General features: G+C 36.0%; 5 protein-coding genes across 6 annotated transcripts; 4 read left to right on the top strand and 1 right to left on the bottom strand.

The window, feature by feature from the left end:
- The first annotated feature begins 498 nt into the window (after positions 1-498).
- LOC111489718 (glutamic acid-rich protein-like) lies at positions 499-7,448 on the top strand. Of its 2 annotated transcripts, none has more exons than XM_023138055.1 (9): positions 499-729; positions 3,074-3,179; positions 4,272-4,588; positions 5,496-5,601; positions 5,687-6,034; positions 6,109-6,182; positions 6,266-6,390; positions 6,688-6,948; positions 7,131-7,448. In XM_023138055.1, the coding sequence occupies exons 1-9, from the start codon at positions 605-607 to the stop codon at positions 7,151-7,153; spliced, it is 1,485 nt and encodes a 494-aa protein (XP_022993823.1). In that variant the 5' UTR covers positions 499-604; the 3' UTR covers positions 7,154-7,448. The 2 variants fall into 2 exon arrangements, with proteins under 2 accessions (XP_022993823.1, XP_022993822.1); XM_023138054.1 differs by having other exon boundaries at positions 501-729; positions 6,688-6,969.
- Positions 7,449-9,397: 1,949 nt separating this feature from the next.
- Positions 9,398-10,538, bottom strand: LOC111489723 (transcription factor MYB62-like). Its single transcript, XM_023138059.1, has 3 exons — positions 10,354-10,538; positions 10,120-10,249; positions 9,398-10,006 (listed from the first exon to the last, which is right to left on the bottom strand). The coding sequence occupies exons 1-3, from the start codon at positions 10,475-10,477 to the stop codon at positions 9,472-9,474; spliced, it is 789 nt and encodes a 262-aa protein (XP_022993827.1). The 5' UTR covers positions 10,478-10,538; the 3' UTR covers positions 9,398-9,471.
- Positions 10,539-15,601: 5,063 nt separating this feature from the next.
- Positions 15,602-16,172, top strand: LOC111489386 (ethylene-responsive transcription factor ERF014-like). Its single transcript, XM_023137579.1, has one exon. It carries the CDS (start codon positions 15,627-15,629, stop codon positions 16,170-16,172), a length of 546 nt encoding a protein of 181 aa, XP_022993347.1. The 5' UTR covers positions 15,602-15,626.
- A 1,564-nt stretch (positions 16,173-17,736) lies between these two features.
- On the top strand, positions 17,737-19,471 carry LOC111489805 (nodulation-signaling pathway 2 protein). The gene has a single exon (XM_023138184.1). The coding sequence runs from the start codon at positions 17,970-17,972 to the stop codon at positions 19,398-19,400; it is 1,431 nt and encodes a 476-aa protein (XP_022993952.1). The 5' UTR covers positions 17,737-17,969; the 3' UTR covers positions 19,401-19,471.
- Positions 19,472-20,246: 775 nt separating this feature from the next.
- LOC111489686 lies at positions 20,247-22,209 on the top strand. Its single transcript, XM_023138010.1, has 3 exons — positions 20,247-21,389; positions 21,478-21,706; positions 21,776-22,209. The coding sequence occupies exons 1-3, from the start codon at positions 20,524-20,526 to the stop codon at positions 21,938-21,940; spliced, it is 1,260 nt and encodes a 419-aa protein (XP_022993778.1). The 5' UTR covers positions 20,247-20,523; the 3' UTR covers positions 21,941-22,209.
- The last annotated feature ends 1,717 nt before the right edge of the window (positions 22,210-23,926 follow it).

The raw sequence follows: 23,926 nt of genomic DNA, 5'->3' as shown, positions 1-23,926 counted from the left end.
GAGGTGGCATCTTCTTACTAATTTAATTTAAGGGTAAATTTAAGTTTTTATTAAAAAATTATATTATTAATTTTCAAATATAAATATAGTATAGATCATTTAATCTTCACACAGCTTGGAAATATTAAAATTTTAATATTTTAATATTTTTTTTAAACTAAGGTGTACAATGACACGACCATAGTCATGGGGCCGAATATTTTAGGGACTAAAATAGTAAAAAATAGTGAACTTATTGGTTTTGAAAAAGTGCTAATTTTCAAAAGCGATCAACTGACGGTGACGGCGTCAATATTGTTTACGTAAATAGCCCATCAAATTCTCATCATCCCTAAAATGACCGACCCGGTCCAATCGGTTCAATTTGTCTACCAGACCGGAAAATGACGTGGCTTCTGGGTTCTTTTTTCATTTCAAACGGACGGCGGAGATCGAGATCGATATTTCATGAGATCTTCAGTCTGTACGAGCACCCACACAGTAACAAAATCTCCCCCTCTTTTTTCTGTCAAGCAGAGTCATTCTTGGAAAGTCCTAACACACTTTCAGAGCCCATAATTTCTTCCTTCGCACAGAGAATCGGTGCGAGTCGCAGAAGAGCAAAATGGCGGAGGAATTACAGGACACCGATGCTCCGAACGAGGAGGCCATGGATGTAGATGTTGGTATAGAGACGAAGATTCAGAACGCGATGCTCTCTCGCGTCTCTCACTTCAAGGAACAAGCCGAGTGAGCTTCCTTTCTATTTCACTTTTTCTCATTTTCCGTGAGCGTACTCATCTGTGGGGACTTGTGAAGCATGTTTTGTAGTTTGTGTTTTCTGCGAGGAGTTTCTCTTTTTTCTCTGTGATTTTTGGTGTTTTTGTTTCAATTGCTATTATTGATGCTGTAGTGTTTATCCTGCACCTGCGAAAATGCTTATTAGACCACCTCTAGATGAATTTTTCTTCATATTTATTTCTATCTCGGTATTATGTTCCTCGTTTAGTTTAATTATGTGTACGTATGTTTTGGGAGCTCTGTAAGTTTTAGACCCTATACCGTCAGCTGAGTTTCATGTCTCTATGTTCTCGGTGGTTCTAGGGTTTCTTTTGGGCATTGTAATCTATAAAAGAGAGGAGAATTTTGTATCTATTCCATTCCTCTCGGTATGGTTTAATGTTTGGGCGGTTGTAAAAGCGGCTTTCATTGTTCGATATCAAATTGTAGGTTCGTGTCTAAACATAAGACAAGAATAACGTTAACGTCACTTTCCTTCATGTAGATGCACGTGTGTAGCAATAAGACCTTTTCATTTGTTTGTAATTGTTAAGTTTTGAATTGACGCAATTATATTGTTCCATTACATTTTCTTTGTCTTTCACGGCCACTAGGGAAAAATTATTGGATGAAAGTGCCACAAGGTGATTGTCTTTTACTTTCCATTAGATGTAGATCAAAAAGTTTTCAGGCCCTCTAATAATCATTGGTACCGAATTCAAGATACTTTTTCTGTTATCTCTCATACATCCGACGGTGCTTAACTAGTAGCCATAGTGTTGCCTTCCCAAATAATTTCTCATCACTGGGAGTTGGTTTGGAAACCAATTTCATACCAGTTGCTGAATTTGTTTTCATAACTAATTTTAGTAACCATGGATGTGCGCTTGCAAAAATCAAGTTTTTTTCTAGAATATTTCATCGTGAATGCAGGGGAGGTATTTGAATTACCAATCAGCTATACTTGACAAGAACAATAGAGTTATTGTCTCTCACGTCACTTTTCACGACCCCATAGATCGAAAGAAGAATAAGTTCAACTGTTTATTAAAGCCATCAATTACGCAAAATCAGGCCATCTAAGAAAACAAGGGAACAATGGTTTTTAAAATCAGTTACTATATATAATTTCACTATTTTTTTTTTTTTCTCACTAGCATAAAGCAGATTTGAGATGTCTCCCAAACAAGAATTGGTACTTTTTGTTTCTTTGCGCATTTGCTTATTTTGTGACCTTGACAAATATTTTTATGTCATAGATCTATAACCAGCAGGAATTTGAACATCTGGTATAGTGCAATTGTCTTGAGTGCAGTTGTGTAGAATCATCAACATTGTGAGCGGATTTGAATGAACTTTTTTAATATAACTTCAGAAGATGGCGTGTCTTTATTTCTAAGATAAGACACAAGGATGTTACTCTGCATTCTGCATTTGAAAACTTCCGTACGTTCCTTTCAACTTATAAGAGGCGTTGGTACCAAGCACAATGGCGGGACATTATTATGGGCTAAAGATACCTGTCTTTGTAGTAAAATCTCACGACATTATTAAACACCACTGTTGGATGATGAAAGTCCCATATCGGCTAATTTAGGGAATGATCATATGTTTATAATCAAGGAATACTATCTCTATTGGTATGAGGCCTTTTGGGGAAGCCCAAAGCAAAGCCACGAGAGTTTATGCTCAAAGTGGACAATATCATACCATTGTGAAGAGTCGTATTCGTCTAACATGGTATTAGAGCCATGCCCTTAAACTTAGTCGTGCCAATAGATTGGTAAATCCTCAAATATCGAACAAAGGACTTCAAAAGAAAAGGAGTCAAGCCTCCTCGAAGGCAGTCAAAAATGACAAAGACTCCATAGGAGTCGAGCCTCGATTAAAGGGAGGCATACTTTGTTCGAGGGGAGGTATTGGATGATGAAAGTCCCACATCGGCTAATTTAGGGAATGATCCTGCGTTTATAATCAAGGAATACTATTTCCATTGGTATGAGGCCTTTTGGGGAAGCCCAAAGCAAAGCCATGAGAGCTTATGCTCAAAGTGGACAATATCATACCATTGTGGAGAGTCGTGTTCGTCTAACAACCACTATTTAGAGGCTGGTTAAAAAGTTTGGATAACGTGTTGGAATCAGTATAACCTTACTGGCGGCAGCATAAGTGGAAGTTTTTACTCATTATAAGTTTTTTCAGTACAAGAAATTTGATTTATTACTTTATTAATTTATAATCCTTATTTATAAGAATAGTTAAAACCTTGATGCCTTATCCAATTTTCTATTTATCTGTTTGTTTTTCGTCACAGCTCTTTAACTTTTGAGGGGGTTAGAAGATTGTTAGAAAATGACTTGTGTATGGAGACGTACGCTTTAGATGTGCATAAAAGATATATCAAGCAGTGTTTGGTGAAGGTAATGTTTTCTTCTTTCTCTGTTTGTGACATCTTGCTTTTCTTGAAGGTGGCATCCTATTTCTGTTATGCCTTATGCTCAATGTTATAATGTTCAGTAAGTTTTATCTTTGATATTTATGGTGACATTTACTAAGTTCTATTATTGTAACGAATGATGACAATTGAAAGAGTAGAAGGGTCTTATGGAAAAAGTGGCTTTATTTTTTCTTTTATTATCAAACTGTTTCACAAGAAGCTCAACTCGAGTTGCCAAAGATCTATAATGAGAATATGGACCTAAGAAATATGCTCTTGTAGGTTTATTGATGCTTGATAGAGCATTAGGACAATCCCTCCCTCCCCAATAGAAAAACTATATATACACATCACGGCATTGACTTGTTAATCCAGACTAATCCCATAAACCATAGAAGGAACCTTTATCTTTTAGGCATGAATATTGGATCACCTTCATCAAGTTAGTTCATTCATCTGCTTCTTGATCATTCAAACTCTTTGTGAGTACTCTCCTTGATTAAAACTTTAAACATTTGAACATGACATCTTATCCAAGTCTTGTCACTAGCGTTAAATAGTCAACATGTGAATCTTCTAAATAAGTTGTAATTGAGTAAGTTTACTGAACTTGCTTGGGATTTCTTATTGTTTTCATGTATGTGAATCTGAATGTAGAACAGTTGATGTGTGGCATCCAGCTCAAGTTTACACTTATCTTTCGGGTAGTGGCTACAAAAGCCATACTTGGAAATATGTGGAATGGCGAATTTCTAGAATTTTGGAGTGAGGAGGGACATTGGGTGTGGTTTGGGACATTACTCATTTTTTTGGCCTTTGCTTGACGTACTCTCTCTGCTCTATCTTGTTCTGCAATTATAGTCCTATCGACTGACACATGAACTCAGGTCTCTCTTTGTAATATATACTTTCAATGAATTTCACTTCTTATTGAAGAAATATGTTCATAATTGAAAATAGTATGTTCCAAGTACTTTCTGTGGTGTCTTTTGGGATTCAGAGTTTTTAATTTCTTCAATACAATGTTATTATCCTTGAATTGAGTTTTTTTATATTATTTGTTTCTGTATCTTAGTGCTTAGAAGGTGTGGAGGAAGACAATGCCTCAAAGTCTTCTGAGGAGACTGGGGGGAAAAGTGTGAGTAGAGGAGAAGCTGCTGAGTCACTTGAAGGGCATCAGTCCAAGAAAGGTGCAAAGGAACCTTGCTTGGAAGATGAGGAGAAAATGGAAGACTCTCCAGTTATGGGCCTTCTCGCAGGACATAAAACAAAAAATGCTGAATCTGACAAAGTCAAAGGAATCAAAGACAAAGATGACAAAGATATTCCTACTGAGAGTACAATTAAGAAAGCTATTAGAAAAAGAACTCCTTATCTTAAAGCTAATTCGGAGTAAGTTCTTCTTATTATTATTTTAATTATTGATATCTTAATGATATGGATTTTCCATAGTTTATGTTATATAAATCCATGTCCCTTTTCCTGTATTTTGATCCCTGTTGCTTTGTTGAAGTCCAAAATTGATCTGGAAGAACATCATAATGAAACCATAAAAATTTTCTTTTTAAAATTCATAATTCATTGTTTTACCTCTCGCTCACAACTAACATTGTGGAATTGAAACCGGATTTAGCTCCAACTGAGTAATTGTTTCAAGAATGGGTACTAGAGTTGCTAATCAAGTACTTCTCGTAAAGTCATAATTTTGAAAAAAAGTATGATATACTAATTTTCATATTCATTTCTTTCTTAGAAATCTTGCTTTACAGCTTATAAAATAATTGGGAGAAAAAAATGACTATTAGTCCTGGCAGTGAGCTTTTACAACATTTGCACAAGAATTGAACTGTGGCCATGATTTGAACACTCACCATCTTTTAACGACTAATTGATTTCAAATATTCATCTTGTATGCACTTAACTTCTTGAGTCTTATAAGTCATTTATTGCCACGAAGCATTTGTACAGAAAGGGGGTGGGATAGAGAGAGGAAAGAGGGTGGGAGCAGGGACAGATCTTCTTCTCAATTGGGAGTTTCCTTCCCCATAACCTCATGAATCATTCTTGATTTCTGGTGGGACTACCCACCAACAAAATGATTCTTGTATCTAGCTGCACAACTAGCGTAGGAAAGGGAGGAAATGTTTCTCAATCCTTTGTTCTTATTCTGATCTGGAACATAGGACCTTGGATTATTACTGTCTAATTTGTTTTCATGTTATTTGCATAGATGATCTCCTCGTCCTCCTGTCCCCTGAATTGAAAATAAATAAATAATAAAAACAATGTGCTTATGCAGGAAAGTTACTATGGCTGGAGTTCGCCGCCTTCTTGAGGATGACCTTAAACTTACTAAATATGCTCTCGATGGTTGTAAGAAGTTTATAAGCCAACAAGTAGAGGAGGTTAGTCAATCCTGCTGAGTTTCCATTTTTCTAGGTTATAATGTCAAGCATACTGATAATTTTCTCTTATGAATATTAAAATCAGATATTGAATTCTTGTGAAGCTGCTGAGCAAGTTTCTAATGAAAAGAAGGGTTCTCGTTTGAAAACTCCCAAAAAGGTAAGCAAAGAAAGCTCTCATTCTACAGAAGGGGGGAGCAGCAGTGAGGAGGAAAGCGATGAAGTAAAGCCTGTAAAGAAAAATGTAACTAAAGGAATAATATCAAACTCTAATGAAATGAAAAAGCGGAAAAGATCTACTAAGGAGATTGTTTCTGCCAAGAAGCAAAGAAAGCATGTCCTGCACACATTGGAGGAGGATAGTGATGAAGATGGTGGTGAAAATGTCTCTGAAGATGGCCATTCTGAATCATCCAATGAAAAACCTGTGAAGGTTAGATTTATTTTTCACCTCCCTTATCTGATGGTTAATAAATTGACTTTGGGTGATTTTTTCAAACCTCACAGAAAGAAGTTTCAACTCCTGTCTATGGCAAGCGTGTGGAGCACTTGAAATCGGTTATCAAATCATGTGGGATGAGGTTTTGTTTCTAGTCCTTACCGTTTGTGTGCTTAACTTCTGAGTTGACCTGCAAAGAATAAAGATCAATAATCTCTCTTACAGTGTTCCTCCATCAATTTATAAGAAAGTAAAGCAGGCACCTGAAAGCAAACGTGAATCACAACTTATAAAAGAGTTGGAGGGGATACTATCCAGAGAAGGATTGTCTGTTAATCCCACTGAAAAAGGTAAACCAAAGGAAATCTCTGATGGTGGGCGGGTGGGGGGAACTTGATTTTAATCTAACCTCTTCGACTTGGGTTCCTCTGTGTAATTTTGCTTGTTGAATGAAATTAGTTTCATATGAGAAAAAAGACATAGACAATAAGTTAAATTTATATGTAACTATGTACTTTGGAGGGCTTTTTTGGGTTGTCAGCTCTATCGTATCTGGTATATTAGTAAACATACTAGAAGATAAGAGCAGCAGTTGATCATTATTTATTGTTGTTCACAATCAACATCGTGTATTTTATGGTGATCAGAAATTAAGGATGTCAAAAAGAAGAAGGAAAGGGCCAAAGAGCTTGAAGGCATTGACTTAAGTAACATTGTCTCAAGTTCTCGTAGAAGATCCACATCCAGTTATGCAGCACCACCTCCAAAACCAAAAATACCAGTTAAAACTGAAGGTGATGATGTTGATGATACTGATGATGAGGAGGAAGAGGAGGATGACGACGACGACGACGACGGTGAAGAGGAGGACGATGAAGAGGATAATGGTGATGTTGATGAAAGCCAAGGTGAAGAAGAATTCAATGAGGGTAACAAGCCATCAACTTTTAAAATAGACTTGCTGATTTTTGTATATCACGTTTTCTTAAAGTAGCTTTGAAAGTTTCTAAATCTGTTTTGGTGGTTGATTGATTCTGCTTCTGGTTTGGTCATATTATCCTGGGCTTGATGTGGTTTTTTCTTCTTACAGATGATAATGAAGACAGTGATTGAAACCCGAAGGAGCATTCAAGATTCTCGCATCTGGTCCTTGATCAGCGTAGCAACGAACCACAGAGTAAACTTATTTTCTACGTAGTTTCCCTTTGTCTTTAGTTATATTGGAGAGTTTGTAGTCAGCGATGTTAGAGCTATATCTAGGAGATTGGACGTAGTATTACTGTACAATATTTTTTACTCTTCATGATAAAGACGAAATAAAAGGAAACTTATATAATTTTGATTTATCCTTCGTTTCAAATTAGGAATTCAATGTTTCTTCCAGTGTTATGACTTCACATTAGTTGAAGATGCTACGCTGTCATGACTTTTTGGCATTATAGAAGACATTCCTTAGCTGTTTAAGGCTTATGTGCTCATTGAATAGCAATGTGGATCCCAATTCAATCTGCTATAACAGTAATAGGGACTTACCAAGTTGAAAGAGAAAATAGGCTAAATAATAAGGAACAATTCTCTTGTGAGATGTGATATTTTTCTGTGTTTACAGTGAACAATTTCTCTTGACAGCTGTTGCAAGAAGTGGTTTGTGAGCATTTTGAGAAAAGTGAGGAATCATCTCTGATCGTTGTTAACTCTTGTATTCTTCTCTCATGGAATCCCTTCTCCTTATTTTTAAAATCGTTCTTAGGTTGATTTATTTGCACTTTGAAGTGAAGTGTCAATGGTTTATTCCATAGTATTTAGAACTAGAACTTCGATGTGAAATTATTGCGTAATATATTGTCTATGTCTACAGTGTGCAGTTTCTTCCCTTGAAAGAGCTGATGTAAGAATAATTTGTGGGCCTTTTTCTTGGAATAAAAGTGGAATCATCCTTGAGGGTTGTAAACTCTTGGTATTCTTCTTCTCTCGCACTATTTTTAGTGAAATCTGCATCAGTAGTAGAGAACTGGACGTAACCCAACCGGGTACATCTCTTATCTTTATCTTTTATTATCCCTCAATTGCTTAAAGTTTTAGATTCCAATTTTTTATTCCGCATTATTGGAAACTAGATCCTAGTTAATATATTGCCTAGTTAGTTAATTTAGATTACTGTATTATGATATGAAATGAACTTTAGGGAAAGTTTTTGGAACGGATTACCTTGATGATCAAGATCAAGAGTAAAAAAAACTTGTTTCTAAACTCGTGATTTGAATTACTTTACAAGAGGTTTGATCAATATCACCTAAATGATTCTAGTATGCAAGTTCTAAACACAACAATTTGCAAAGTAAAAGTTTAGCTCTCAACAAAACTTCATTAGAAACTCTGTTCTTTTTTATTCCAAAATGTGATGTCCACGGAAAGAAAATAAGACTTTATATAGCCTTTGATAACCTTAACTTAGGTGAGTTGTGAGTTAAATGCACTCATAACCTCCCTATTAAAATGACTATTTAACGATGAAATAGCTAAATGATAAACAAATATCAAAATTATAAATAAAATAATGCAATAAAAGAATGTACTAATGACCTTCTTATACTAGTTCTATAAATTCAACTACGAGTTCATTAAATGTAAATTAAAGTGCATTCAATGCATTTTTATCTTGAAGTTTAACTTTGCACAACATATAATAAATGTCTCCAACTTTTTTTAGGATTTCTTGGTCGTGCTTCATATCATTTCTATTATTATCTCTTCCTTCCTCCTACTCTTTGCCTAGAGATTCTCGTTGAAGAAAGAGATGAGATTGCTTTTCTTTTGGGAGCCCATCAAATAATAGAGTGAGAATATTTTTTAAACAAAGTAGTTTCTTAGTTTACAAAAATTGATTGAAGAAGACTTCTTTCAACTTTTCCAAAGTCTTTCATTTCATTAAGTTGTTGAAGATACAAACTTACCAAAGAAGACTTGGAAAAGATGCATTTTATTGTCCTCATCTTCCTGCATAGTCTTTTGATACACTCATCCTCTTACGTCCTTTTATACTCTCTTTACATTTTTTATTTTATAAAGATTTGTATTTTCAAATTTACCCGAACAATATAGAACGTGGAAAACTATTTTTCTGGTGACATAATATTTTTTTAGTTTGTTTGGAATAACTTTTTAAAATAATATTCTTCTCTTCTTATAAGAAAATCAATTTTTCTATATGTTTTAAATAATTAATAATTTAAAAAAGTTTAAAAGAAATTCGAAAAGTTACCTATACGTATTTTAGTAGTAAATTAAATCAAAATGTGTTTTCAAGATTAGTTAATATAAGTCATCAAATTTAAGATCCAAAATTATAACTTATGATAATAAAATTACTATGATACTTTTGTATTGAATAAAAAAGATAATTCACCTATAAGAAAAGCCACAATTAATCTCTACAAACAATTTTCCAAATTCCACAAGGTCTCTGCCACATCATCCTCCAACACCCAATCAGATGCATCCATTTGGCCATCAAACTCTGCAACTCCACAAGCAGCACCCAACAAAGAGAATGGGTGTTGTTGCTGGTCCACCTGAAGCTCACCATTATCCAGTGGCTGCAGATCAGAATTATTCCCAAACTCTTCTGAAACACTTTCAGAGGACTCTGGCCATTGATAATAAGCTCCAGAGCTCTGAATTGAGCTCTGGTTGGCTTCAATGGCGGATGAACCAGATGGGTTTTGCTGGAGAGCTTGTGAGAAGCTCTCCGAAGATGGAGAATTGTAGTTAAACGAAGTTGATGATGATCTTTGGTCCATTTCTTGAAGCAACCTCGGAATCCACAAATGACGAACTGTCTCCAAGAATTTTTTACTGTTTGATTGGATGTTGAGCTGTTTTGCTTGTTTTTGTACCCGCGTCCTCCAGTAATTTTTTATCTCATTATCTGTTCTTCCCGGTAATTGTTGTGCAATCTTTGACCATCTACGAGTCAACAACAAATACACACACAAACAAACAACTTTCAAGTTCTTTGATTCTTCCATCAAAACAAGTAGAAAATAAAATGAACTTTTTGAATCGAAACGGTTTCCTACCGGTTGCCCCATTTGGAATGGAGTTGGAAGATGAGGAGCTGTTCTTGAGGAGTGAGATTCCCACGTTTGATGTCAGGTTTTAAGTAATTCAGCCATCTCAACCTGCAACTTTTTCCGGTTCTCTCGAGGCCTAGAAGAGGAGGAGGAAGAGGAGGAAGAAGATGAAAGAAAGTTTGAATAAGAGGGGGTGGAGGAAATAGAAGTAGGGTAAACTTTTGTTTTTGCAAAAAGGACCTGCATGTTTGGCTAAATTGTTCCAATGCCCTTCACCATGAGAAGCAATATAGTGAATGAGGAGAGTGTCTTCTTCAATGGTCCATGGGCCTCTTCGCAGCTCACTTCTTCCAACACCTTCCATGGAGACACCAAAAACACAGAGAAAGAAAGGATTTTTATGTGCTGATTTGAATGGGAGAGAGAGAGACTTTATAGAGAATTGGAAGAGAGAGGTGGGAGAATTCATCACATTTTCCTTCCTTTTTGTGCTTAAATTTGGTGGAATTATCTTATCAAATTTACCCAATTCATTTTAATAATACCCTCTACTAATTTAATTTAATTATTATTATTAAAATAAAATAAAATAAAAAAGACTTCAAGACTTCTCTTTTGGTCCCCTTTGTCTTTAATGGCTACGAGAGAATTTTAAAATTTAGTCACTTTTTTTTTTTTTAATTTTTAAATTTTAACTTTGAGTTTTTATTTATTTTAACTCTTAGGTTCATGCATGTTGTAATGCAAATTGATTATAAGTTATAATAAATTAATAAAAAAAGAATAATGTTGACTCAGTTGTATTTTTTTAAATATAAAATATTTTTATTTACCATTTTATTTGTTTTAGTATTAAAAAAAATATTTTTAATATTTGACTAAGAATTCAAATATATAAGAAATTTGGAAACGATAGGAAGAAAATCGAGAGGAAACATACATGATTATTTTTTAAATTGTTATCAAATGACTCGGTAATTTTGCATGATGATTATTTTTTAGGGTTAAAATTATTGATTTAGTCCGTGAACTTTCGTGTTTGTACCTAATAGGTCAATGATCTTTAAAGTGTTATAAAATGACTCGGTAATTGTGTTTAGTACGTTCTCCGGTGTATTCAACATTTAAAATATATATATATATATATTAGTGAATTAGTTAGATAAAAAAAATTAAAATCAACCTTTGTTGGGTCGTTTAATATTTTTAATCCCTAATAACTAAACTAGATGATAATCAATGTTTATATTCACTAAAATATATTTGGAGTAGCTTAACGAGTCTTTAATTAATGAGTCAGTATTTAGTTAGATTTCAACTTTGTAAGTAAAATATTGTAAGAATTATGTCGTGGATAATCAAACCATTAAACTGTAGGATGATAGTCTATGAGATCCTATATCGGTTGGTGCAAGACTATAGAAACCTATTTGTAATAGACATCATTTTAAAACTTTGAGGGGAAAGATCTCTAACGGAAACTCCAAAGAGGACATGTCTGCTATTTGTAGATTTAGGTTGTTACATAATCGATGTCTTTACTCACTGAAGTATGTTCAGAGTAGCTCAACGGGAGTTTATTAATGAGTTAATATTTACCTATAGTTTAATTTTAAAATTTATCACCGTCGGTATTGGTTATGACAATATGGCAAATTTTGAAGAAAAAACTCATGGTTTAAGTTTGCTTTTCGAAAAGTGTTTTTTAGTATAAGCAGTACTTTCGACCAACTCGAGACGCCATATTTCGAAAAAAAAAAAAGAAAGAAAGAAAGAAATGGTGGGGTACTGGAGGAGGAAGAAAAAGATCGTATAATTATAAATAGAGAAGGGAAAGCGCTATTTGATTGATAGACATAAAGTTAGGGGAATGAGAACCAAATTATGAATATGAATATATCCCTCTTTTTTTTCAAATTTTCATGATTGGTGAAACAACTAACCGTGTACATTCAACCCAACAATCCGACAACTTGAATTATAAGAGTTGGGTTGGGTTGGATTGGATTAGTTTTTCGAGTTGATTTGGTTCATTTTTCTGAACTCGAACTGACTCGGTTCGGTTTTGAATTCATGGGACAAAACTTCCAGATTGACCCGAGTCAAGTAAAAGTATATAAAATATACTGAGAAGTTTATATTAATGATGAATTTACTAGAGTGGTACTTTGTCTTAAATTCAAACAACGATGCCAATCAAATACATTAATTTTTTTGTGGGTTAAAAAGTTATACACCCGAACTATCGAATTGAATCCAAAACTGTCAGAATCTAACCCACGAACACACTAAAACAAAATCCGTTATAAAATTTCGAGTCTCAAATCTCAATATATATTGAAACATGTAAGCTTATCCAATTGATCAATAAGGTGGTGCAATAATTGGAAGTGAGATTATGTGAACCACAAGAAACTTTGTTTACAAATGTTGGAAGCAAGCATGCTTTTAGGTGGGGGACTCTTTCACACAAACATCAACATTGATCGTCCTTTTTCTTTTCTCGAGATAAAAAGAGAACTTAAAATTTTTCATAATTTCTATAGTACAACAAAACGAAGGTTAAAGCGACTTACAGATTGTTGTGTAAATGTATATCGATTAAGAACTTTTAAAAATTTATAAAAACCAAACATGAGATCCCACGTTAGGTTGGAGAGGAAAACGAAATTTACATCTTAATTTCCGATAAACATGAACAGTGAAATTAAAAATAAAAAGAAATAATTCTCATTCCCGACAAGTAAAAACGTAAGACCTACGATGGTAGGAATAATAAACATACGTCACGAAGTGAAATAGGAATTGAATTCTCCATTTAATTTGGAAGATTCAAAAAAATTGTGGAATTTTTGGATATTAATGTGTCACATCCAAGAATTGTGCGTCACAATAAAGCTTGGATTTTTCAATTCCACAAGCCATCCATTATCTGAATTGACCATGATCATAAAATGCACCAACAAAAACAAAAACAAAAAAAAAAAAAAAAAGTGACATCTTTTCAGCTGTGAACCACTTTGCTTTCCTTCCAACATAGTTTCGATTTTAGTTTCTTAAATCTTAGTGTCCTGACTCCGAATCGAATTATTTGGGCTTCAGAAGTGAAAGAAATGATTTTAGTTACGAATAGTGGACAAATTGGTGTATTACCAAATCACGCACCTATTGCCACAGGTGTAGATATAGGTATTTTGAGAATACGCCTTACGGATAATGACGGATGTTTAACGATGGCTCTGATGGGTGGTTTTGCTAGAATAGGCAATAATGAGGTCACTATTTTAGTAAATGATGCGGAGAAGGCTAGTGATATTGATCCACAAGAAGCTCAGCAAACTCTTGAAATAGCGGAAGCTAACTTGAGGAAAGCTCAGGGTAAGAGACAAACAATCGAGGCAAATTTAGCTCTCAGACGAGCTAGGACACGAGTAGAGGCTGTCAATCTAGTTGATCCGTCTAAATAATCAAGTGAAATGAAATTTTCATGTAAAAAAGAATTACAATTAAAAAATGAAATAAATATAGATAAATATAGAGTGGAATGGAAAAGATAGAAAATCAATAGAACTGAGTAGAAAAACTTATTAGATGTCTTTCGAGAGCTATTTTTAGGGTTCGGGAGTAAAAATTTGAACATCAAATCTTTTGCTTGATCCATCTTCTTTAGACATTTTCCCTATTAGGATCGATACCAAAATCAATGTTTTACAATCATATTGAATTCATTTATATGACCAACACCTTTACACATTTGTAGATTAAACAGCCTCTGCATCAAATAAACTTTGTTCATAGCCGACGATTTCTCATACCTATTTGACAGCGCCTTCAACAAATTTGACACTGTCTTCTCCTTGATAATATTGAACACCACGTTTCTAGATAGTGTCAATCGGATCAACTCTAAGGCCTGACGATCCTTGAGCTTCCACTGCTTTGTGGTCATAGTATCTGGCTTCACCCCAACAGGGGTTCCTGAAGATCTTTTTGGTACAGATAATCTTCAATCTGCATCTTCTAGAAACTAAAATCAGATCCATCAAACTTTTCAATTCCAATCTTTGAAATTTCCATCTTCACAAATCATGGTGAATTTTGCCTTGCTCTCATACCAGTTATTAGCTCTGATACCAGTTGTTAGGATCGCTCAACAACGCATACAGTCGATCAAGATGAACACAAAGAACAGGAGAGAGAAAATAAAATGAGGAATATTGGCTAAAGGCATCAGGCTAGTGGAGGTGGAGGTGGAGGAGGAGGAGGAAACACTCGATCGACGTTTCTTTCTATCATCTTCTTCCTCGTTCCTCCGTCTCGTGGAGGAGGAGGAGCTTCTTCCCTAATTTCGTTTAAAAAATATTTTAATTGTGAGAAGAAGATGAAAATGGCAGCCACATATGTTGTGCTAGGCCCAAATCGAGTACAGTAATCAGCACTAGCTACAACTCAGAGCTTCAAACCAGCCTCATGGGCTTTGTACTCTAGCAAACCTCACCGTTGACGATTCACATTATTCAACTATCTCAAATGGTAGATATGATCTCAGTTTATTCATGGATCTCTTCTATACTCATGTGTCACAATTCATATTATTCGAATCTCACTTTGATATCATTTGTAACATTTTATGTCAAGAATTCATATCAAAATTCTAAGTTATGATCTCAATCTTAGACTTGGGTATTACACTTATGTTCATATCACTGCCAAAATATCATCATCACACCATGAAAAAGTTAATTATAGATGAATTTTAGGGTAAAAAATAAAAAATAAATAACAAACAAAGAGACAAGGTTTTATATGTTTCTACCAACATCTAGAGACAAGTCACATTGTTTTAACTTGGAGCCCAAATTCATGATGGGATTGATTCAATCTACTTTCATGAATCAAATTTCCTTGCAATTTCATAAACCCCAACCGTGCTACTTTCCCTCTATCTTCTCATATTTTTTCTAAAACTTAATGCTCCTCACGGCATCTGCGACACCTAAGTAAATGAGAAATACATGAATGAATCGAAATTACATCCGAATAAGAGCGATCATGAGAATAGAACTACTAGAAAAGACTTAAAAGAATTGAACGTTACTATTATACTGACAAAATGTATTTTTCTTTTTGGTGGCTCAATCAAATTAACCGTGCTTTATTTGGAACAATTTTTTATTAGATGACCTCTGTAACATTTTCTTAGAAAACATGCTAGAAGTTGGATCTGTCGTGTTGGTCCATTTAGATCTGGTCACCAGCGTGAAACCAGCATCCCTACCATAGCTATCTGCTGTCATTGAAGTAGGGGAGTATTGACAGAAGGCTTATAAAATCAATTATCCATTAGGGTTTAATTTACTTTTTTCTTTGCCAAAAATATATATATATATATTTATTTATTTATTTATTTATTAAGTTTGTAATAATTATATAAACCCAAAAATGTAGGTCTCTATAAATAAAATTTGGTTGTAGAGAGCACACAAAGAAGCCATTTTGTTTATCCGACCAACATGGTGAAGAAGGAATTAGGTAAGGATCGTCATCAGCCAACAGCCTCAGCAAGTAAAAATAAATACAAGGGAGTGAGAATGAGAAGCTGGGGCTCATGGGTTTCTGAAATTAGAGCCCCAAATCAAAAGGCTAGAATATGGTTAGGTTCATATCCCACGGCGGAGGCCGCCGCCAGAGCCTACAACGCCGCCCTCTTGTGCCTCAAAGGCTCCGCCGCCACCCTCATGTCTCCAAACTCCATCAAAAGAGTCGCCGCGGAAGCCGCTGCCAATGCCAATGCCGCCTTCTTCGACGGATATGTTGAGAACAAGGTTGGATCGATCAATGTCCCGTTATCGCCACTGTCTTCTTCTTCTTCCTCCTCCTCCTCCGTCCCATCAACGTCGAATAACAACTCGATTATGATGACGGAGCCATTGTGGTTTAAGTTTGATGACATAGTCACCCCGATGTACATTGAGCAAATGATGAATGGAACTCTAGATCCACCCAATGTTGATGATTGTTATGAAGAAAGTGATATTCGTTTATGGAGCTTCTATTGAACCCCAAGAAATTAAATATAAAAAAAAAAAAAAATCGTTATTGCAATTTACTATTCTCCTATTTTGTGAGATCCTATATCGATTTTAAAGGATAACGAAACATTCTTTATAATAATATGAAAATCTCTCCTTAGTAGATTTGTTTTAAAATCATGAGACTGACGACAAAACGTAACGAAATAAAGCAGACAATATCAGCTAGTAATGAGTTTCAGTTGTTACATGTCTAGTAGACAAAGATTTACTTTCATAGAAAAGATATTCATTTGGATCAACACGAGAGTCCAAATAGTCCAAATATATTGCATTGTCTGAACCCACATTGTATATTTGAAAGAGGTCGACCTCTATGCTTTTCTCATGTTACAATCCTCTTCCTACTGAGCCCACTTTCTCTTTAACTCACATCGACAAAATATTTATTTAATTTTCAAAACTTTTAAAACGGTCTAATAAAATTTTAATTTTTTTATTTTATGGTATCAATTTAATTTCTTTAAAAATAATTATAAAGAAGGTTGAAGAAACAAACATTTTAAACAGATATCTATGGAACGAAAAATAGGGTTTGAACTATATATCAATTTTCATTTTCACGAAATTCTCTATTTATTTATATAGAAATTCGGGCACGAGAATTGGATTGACACGAGAATTTGTAGGATTTTTTTTTTTTTTTTTTAATTTGATTTTTAGAAAAAATCTAATGGATCCCACTCTTGCTTATTTGTTGTGTCCCCTATTACATTGAATCTACCCTATTCCTTATTCTCTCTCATTTTTGTATCAAAGTTCACTTCACAATCATCATAAATATTTTTTAATTCAAAACCCAAATAATTCATTTTTTTTAGAATTATTTTAGTCTTTTTTTAAATAAATATCTCCTCGATAATTAATAAACACACATTTTAGGTATAAATTATTATTTTATTTTTATTTGTTTAAAATGATGTGACAAATTTAATTTGTTTTATCTCATTTTATTATTATTTTTCTTCTTTTTCTGTAATTACGAAGAAAACAAATTGCGCGAAGGACCTAATAATTGAGTAAGCCCATATAACAAATGGGCCTAATCTGGATTGGGATGACGTGGCCCACTTTGACTCATATCGTACGTTCTGGGCCCATTTCTTAATGAGCCTTCTAGTTTGGGCTTTGCATTTTACAGGACCACCAATGCGATTGCAGTATGGGCTAACTAGCAAATAAAGACCGACCAAAAGTCGCTAATACGTGGAATTATTCGATTCGTTCAATACCAAATAAATTTAAATAAATATTAATTAACTTTTATTAGAGGTATAATCTATTTAAATAGATCAATATAATAAATTTTAATTAAATATAATATATATATTATATTACTAACTAAAATATAAATTAAAATGAAAGTTAAATATTTTTAATTTTTATAATAACCTTAAAAATAAAATTGTAGGACAAATTTATTTATTTTTTTCAAAAAAGAATTAACTTAATTACGTGGTGGATATTATTTAAATAAAATGGTCGAAATTAGTAAGTTTTTATTATTATTATTTTACATTTTTATGGGACCCCAATTTAATCATGCATTTCCCTATCAATGTCTTTAATCACAGGTAAGGACATAAACAAAAACAAACAAGAACAACGCCGCCTAAACAATGTTAATTAATGTCTTAAATAATTAATTAATCATCATTATTTTGCTTAATTCTCCCTAATCATTGACGTTTTCCTTCCCCTAATTAGTGTTAGGGTGGAGGTCCGAAATCCACACTGTGTATGATCCAAACTGTAAACTAACCCATGGCAATGGCCGTCGACAACGCTTTTAACGGCGTCGCCGTCTCCAATTACAGCACCTCCACCAACAACTCCGATGACGACTTTCACGACCTCTTTGACTCGATCATGTCCATCGACGCTCTGCCATATTCGCCGCAGGTAGTTGAGGTCGACGGCGGTACTAACTGCAACTCTCCGTCCAATCCAGCGGAGGATCGGGAGGAGGAGGAGGAGGAGTTTAAAAGCTTAAGGCTTTATCACCTCCTCATGGCGGTCGCCGACGCCATGTTCGGCGACAACAAGAGCCGTGAATTGGCTCAGGTGATATTGATTCGACTCAATGAATTGGTTTCAACATCCCACGGGACTAACCTCGAACGCCTCACTGCGTATTATGCCCAAGCCTTCCAGGATTTGCTCGATTGCGCGGCCGTGTCCGGCGGCGTTCCGAATAAACCCCACCATCTCCACCGTGATGATCATAGTCCGACGGACGTTCTGGCGGCGTTTCAATTGCTTCAGGATATGTCCCCTTATGTGAAATTCGGGCATTTCACTGCAAATCAGGCGATTTTGGAAGCGGTGGCGGATGACAGAAGAGTCCACATAGTGGATTACAATATAATGGAAGGGATTCAATGGGCGTCGTTGATGCAGGCTTTTGTGTCGAGGAAGGATAGCCCGCCGGCCCCACATCTGAGAATCACCGTTATTTCCAGAGGACCCAGCAGCCGGAGATGGATTGGGACGGTTCAGGAAACCGGGCGGCGATTGGTGGCGTTTGCAGCTTCAATTGGTCAACCCTTTTCATTTCATCAATGTAAATTGGACTCCGACGAGAGTTTTCGTCCGTCTGGATTGAAATTAGTGAGAGGTGAAGCGCTGGTGGTGAATTGCGTGCTTCATCTCCCTCATTTCAGTAACAGTTCGCCGGAATCAATCGCCTCTTTTCTCGCCGGCGCCAAGACCTTAAATCCAAGACTGGTTACTTTAGTCGAAGAGGAAATCGAACATGGACCCACCATCGACGGCGATTACAAGGTCCAATTCCTCGATTCATTAGAGCGTTACTCGGCGATTTATGACTCACTGGAAGCAGGAATTCCGATGAAAAACAGAGCAAGAGGATTGGTGGAAAAAGTATTCCTCGGCCCGAGAATCTCGGCTACTCTGAGGCGAATCGGACAGCCGCAGAGGGCGGCGACGGCTGCGGAGGAGAATTGTTTGTGGGGAGAGAGATTGGAGAAGATGGGATTGAAGGCGGCGGCGATTAGCTTTGCGAATCACTGCCAAGCGAGGCTGTTGGTGGATTTGTTCAATGATGGGTACAGAGTTGAGGAATTGGGCAGCAATAAACTTGTTTTGGGATGGAAATCCAAGCGTTTGCTTTCGGTTTCCATTTGGGCTTCTTCTTCTTCATCTTCTTCATCTTCTTCCTCCGATTCCGAGTAGACACGCTTCCGTTCACGGCGGCGGTTCTTGTTTCCCGCCGGTTGGATTGTATAAGAGTATTTTTAATTTTTAAAAAAATTGCAAACAAGAAGAACACCACCATCTAATTCGTTAATGAATTTATAACATAATTGTGTTTTTAAATAATTTATAATTGGTTTAAATTTATGTGGAAGCTTATAAAATTAAAAATTTAAACAGAGGTTCACACAAATTGAGTTGAAAAATCTATAACCTGAAATTTAGTTTATTGAGTGTGATTGGAACAATAAAAAAAATTCATAATTCTATCCAACCCATTAATCAAAAAAAAAAAAATCATAATTATGTTCCTAAAAAGAGCAAAACTAAATAGAAAATATTTCTACCACGACCTACAAACACGGACACAGCCACTTAGACTTGTTCATGAAATTTGAAAAAAAAAAAAAAAAACCTTAATTTTCCCTGTCTCGGGGTCCCACGACCCGCCAATCAGAGCCATTCAAAATGTGGTCCCACAAGTCAGATTAGATACGAACGGTGATTGGGGGACGTAAAAAATTGTGAAGAATTTGGGCGGACGGTCAAACGTGGTACTTGCTGCATGGGATAATTTCCTCTTTTGAACTGAGTTTTTATTTTGTTAAGACTGTGGTAGCACGTGCCACACCTGTCACAGTAAAGTGAAAAAGAAGACCGAATCTTGATCCGACGACCATATCTTCCCGGCAACATAGCTCTCCATCCAACGGTCAATATTCTTTTAAAATTCCGCTCCGTTAGATTCCCATCAGACGGTTCTAATTAAATCTCACTCCCTCCCTCTCATTCCTACAATAAAATCCATCTAAACCCGCCCCCAATCCTTCTCTCTCTAGAAACACGTTCTTTTTCTCTCTCCTGAATTACGATAAACCTTCTCCGAGTTTTTTTGCTAACTTGCGCCATTCTTCTAATTCTCTGCGTATCGTGCGCCTTCGCCGGAGAGTTTATTGACGGCGGCCTCTGAATATGCCTTTCTTATTAGAAGAATTTCGAGATACAGAGCTTACCGAACGGGAAAAGGTGGAAAGATCCGCTTAACACTGGGAAGTGAAATTTTCGGGAGATTCCTATTGTTTTTGGGTTTTTTGTTTTTCCGATGGACGGCCAGAAAAATCCGGCGAATCTTACGAGAACGCAATCTTCTCTCCTTCGCTCATCCCCCACCGTCCGATCGATTCAGAGCCTGTCTTCAGTTACCGAGGAGGATGAAATCGAATCTGAAAATGAAGACCGGAATCGGAAAAACAAGATGCTTCGCCGGAGCCGATCGTTGGGGAGGAATTCGACGGCGTCTTTTGCTTGTTTCAGTCTCTTCTCCATTTCTTGGTTCTGTTTCTTCGTCTATGCGCGGAAGGAACAGAAAGAGATAGCGACGTCGGAGAATCTTCTACTGGCGTTGGTTTTCGTTGCGATTTTACTGTTCTTCGCCAACAAAAACAAGGCTTTAATCCATCGGACGGTTTCGATTTTGAAACAGTTTCGGGACGAAAATGGTCGACGGTTTGGGTTTTCGAGTACCAATGCGAAGCCGGTGAAGTGGTTTATTGGTACTCCGAATTCCAATTTGGAAGCCAAGAAGAAGCGGCAAATTATCAGAGAAGGGGTCGAGTTTTACAGCAATGGGGATTTCTACGAGGGCGAGTTTCATAAAGGGAAGTGCAATGGAAGTGGGGTTTATAATTACTTCGCCAATGGAAGATATGAAGGCGATTGGATCGACGGCCGATACGATGGGTATGGAATTGAGAGCTGGGCGAGAGGGAGCCGATACAGGGGGCAGTACCGGCAGGGCTTGCGGCATGGATTTGGGGTTTATAGGTTCTACACAGGCGATTCTTATGCAGGGGAATGGTACAAGGGACAGAGCCATGGGGTTGGGATTCAAACCTGCTCTGATGGTAGCTGCTATGTGGGGGAGTTCAAGTATGGCGCCAAGCATGGCCTTGGCTGTTACCATTTTAGGTGAATCTTTGTGCTGTCTTGTGTATCATATGATCTGTGGTGGCTGTTCAATTCAATGTTTATGAGATATGTATGCGTTTGTATGCAGGAATGGAGATAGATATGCAGGGGAGTATTTTGGGGACAAAATCCATGGATTTGGTGTGTATCACTTTGGCAATGGGCATTGTTACGAAGGGTCGTGGCACGAAGGTCGGAAGCAAGGCTTTGGTATGTATACATTCCGAAACGTCGAGAATCGATGCGGGGAATGGGATGGTGGCTGTCTCAAGCGCCCTCTTCCTCCTCTTACTGACTTAGTCCTTGGGGCAGTTCAGGTAAGAGTGAGTTTGTTCCGTCACCAATTCTTATACTGATTTAGTCTACTAACCTTGACGCCACATTAGGCTGCAAGGAAGACGGCGGAGAAGGCGATCGAGATCGGGCCGGTGGAGGAGGAGGTGAACAAGGCAGTGGTAGCAGCAAACAGAGCTGCCAATGGTGCTAGAGTTGCTGCTGTGAAAGCTGTTCAAAATAGAATGAAAGGGAGGTTTTGTGATATGAGCGCTTAAAAAGTGTAAAGTTTTGAGTGATTTTGAGCTGCGTTGTGGGAGGAAACAACCACCCTGGTGAGCTGAAAGCCCATCAGAGGTTGAGGGAAGCTTTTTCTGTTTAGTTTCTTCAACATGTACATACAACCTTGTATATCAATCTATGCAAGTTTCGTCTTTCTTTTGTCTGAGTTACAGCGGTTCGGGGATGTAGTTGTAGATGCACGAGTCTTAGTGGGTCGTTGGCTTCACATGTTATCTCCTTATAGGATATGTTGTTCTCGTAGTCATATTCCATATGTAACTTAGTCATCTCTGTCTCACTGTGGGTCAGTACGGAGGAGCTGTCTCCACTAGGCAAGCGACCACGAGTCGTAACATACTCTTTGCACAACAAATCTACTTTAAAGTTGACGGATTCACTCGGTAAATTATAGGGATGTCTATTTTGTAAACGGATATCGTTTACGGGTGATTAGAAGAGAAGACAAAAGCCATGATTACCAAGCTACTTGTCATTGGCCAAAAAGCCATTTAAGATTATAGAGTTTTATACGGCTTTACTACATAAGCAATCAGTCATGTCTTTCCATTTTCCCTTTTATATTTGAACCATAATCATCTTAGTGGACCAAATCACCGTTGAAATAATGGATCATCGCTCATAAATTCTTATGCATTTCGGTTGCAACGGTCATTTTGAAAGATTTATGAAACGTCAAACTAGTACTACAACATTTGAATGTATGGAAGACTTTTGATCCAATTATAGAAGAGATTATGATATTCAAAAAAGTGATCAATTTCAAACTATTCCTATTAAAAATACTTTTTTTTCCGTGTCATCGTGTAAAAGCATAAAACATTTTTATGAACTAAACTAAACAAAACAAGCCCGGTATTTATATAACCCAATAATCCCACTAAACTGGTCAATCAGACCAATCACAAAATAAAGTTATAACTCAATCCTAATTTGTTTTCAACCTTTTATAAATAATCCGAGTGATAAGTTATGACCGACAAATATTTGATGTTTGAATATAGTGTACAAGTATAATTTTTAAAAAAAGAACTAACTCTACAATCTAACTCAACCCAACAAAAAAAATAGAGAGTTAGGTTGTGAACTATTAGAATTATTCGGGTCACCAGCTCAACCAACGAAAGATTCAAATTGGTCGAAACAAACTTTTTAGCTTAATGAAACTCGACCTACGTACATCCGAGCATGGAACGAGAGAATACATAAAATAAAATGAAAGAAAGAAATAGGAGGGTGTTAAGGTTTGGAGAGTGCAAAAGAATGAAAGAAACTTCCCCGACCAATTCATGAACCCATAGGCCATGTCCATTGCCACGTCACTCCCGACATGAGTAACATGACTGTCCACGTGAGATCTCATCTCCAAATATCCTTTTTCTTTTCTTTTCATTTTCGTTCCCATCCGTTGAGTGTAATTAAATTCTAAATATTGACCTAACAAACCTCAACCGCACACTACGTTCCTTAAATTTGTGTCTCCATCCCACCGTTTTTTCGATTTACTTTTTATGCTAATTCTATTAATAATTTCCCTTTTTAATCCAATCCTAACAATCCAAATAGAATTCACAGCCTAATCATTTATTTTCGGGTTAGATTGGATTGCGTTATTATAACATTTTTTAATTATTTAAAAAAATCTTATTTATTCATAATACATGTAAAAATAGAGTTGAGTTAGTACTTTATTTTTGGGTTACTCGGGGTTAAAAAATAACAAAAAAAACATATACATTCAGTTAGAGAAATTTATTACATAACTTAAAATTTCGAGTTGGTTGAGTCCGAGAAAATTTAAAATCTCTTATAAATAAAAGCATCACAACATTCCACTAATATTAGTTACAGTCCACACATATTCTTAATCTCAATTAAAATCTTAAAAATAGAGTTGGATTATCGTTCATAAAAATAAATTTATTAACCAGCAAACCAACAAAAAAAAAAAAAAAAAAAAAAAA

Source organism: Cucurbita maxima, unplaced genomic scaffold, assembly GCF_002738345.1.
Source record: "Cucurbita maxima cultivar Rimu unplaced genomic scaffold, Cmax_1.0 Cma_Scf00014, whole genome shotgun sequence".
NCBI lineage: Eukaryota > Viridiplantae > Streptophyta > Magnoliopsida > Cucurbitales > Cucurbitaceae > Cucurbita > Cucurbita maxima.
This window is presented reverse-complemented; position numbering and strand designations above follow the sequence as displayed.

Excerpts from the sequence above, each read along its gene's own strand:
- LOC111489718 (XM_023138054.1), top strand. The coding sequence starts at position 605 with ATGGCGGAGGAATTACAGGACACCGATGCTCCGAACGAGGAGGCCATG. Across the intron at positions 730-3,073 it reads CACTTCAAGGAACAAGCCGA|CTCTTTAACTTTTGAGGGGG; the intron begins GTGAGCTTCCTT and ends TTTTCGTCACAG. Across the intron at positions 6,391-6,687 it reads TGTTAATCCCACTGAAAAAG|AAATTAAGGATGTCAAAAAG; the intron begins GTAAACCAAAGG and ends TATGGTGATCAG.
- LOC111489723 (XM_023138059.1), bottom strand. The coding sequence starts at position 10,477 with ATGGAAGGTGTTGGAAGAAGTGAGCTGCGAAGAGGCCCATGGACCATT. Across the intron at positions 10,250-10,353 it reads CAATTTAGCCAAACATGCAG|GCCTCGAGAGAACCGGAAAA; the intron begins GTCCTTTTTGCA and ends CTCCTCTTCTAG. Across the intron at positions 10,007-10,119 it reads CATTCCAAATGGGGCAACCG|ATGGTCAAAGATTGCACAAC; the intron begins GTAGGAAACCGT and ends GTTGACTCGTAG.
- LOC111489386 (XM_023137579.1), top strand. The coding sequence starts at position 15,627 with ATGGTGAAGAAGGAATTAGGTAAGGATCGTCATCAGCCAACAGCCTCA.
- LOC111489805 (XM_023138184.1), top strand. The coding sequence starts at position 17,970 with ATGGCAATGGCCGTCGACAACGCTTTTAACGGCGTCGCCGTCTCCAAT.
- LOC111489686 (XM_023138010.1), top strand. The coding sequence starts at position 20,524 with ATGGACGGCCAGAAAAATCCGGCGAATCTTACGAGAACGCAATCTTCT. Across the intron at positions 21,390-21,477 it reads CTTGGCTGTTACCATTTTAG|GAATGGAGATAGATATGCAG; the intron begins GTGAATCTTTGT and ends GTTTGTATGCAG. Across the intron at positions 21,707-21,775 it reads TAGTCCTTGGGGCAGTTCAG|GCTGCAAGGAAGACGGCGGA; the intron begins GTAAGAGTGAGT and ends ACGCCACATTAG.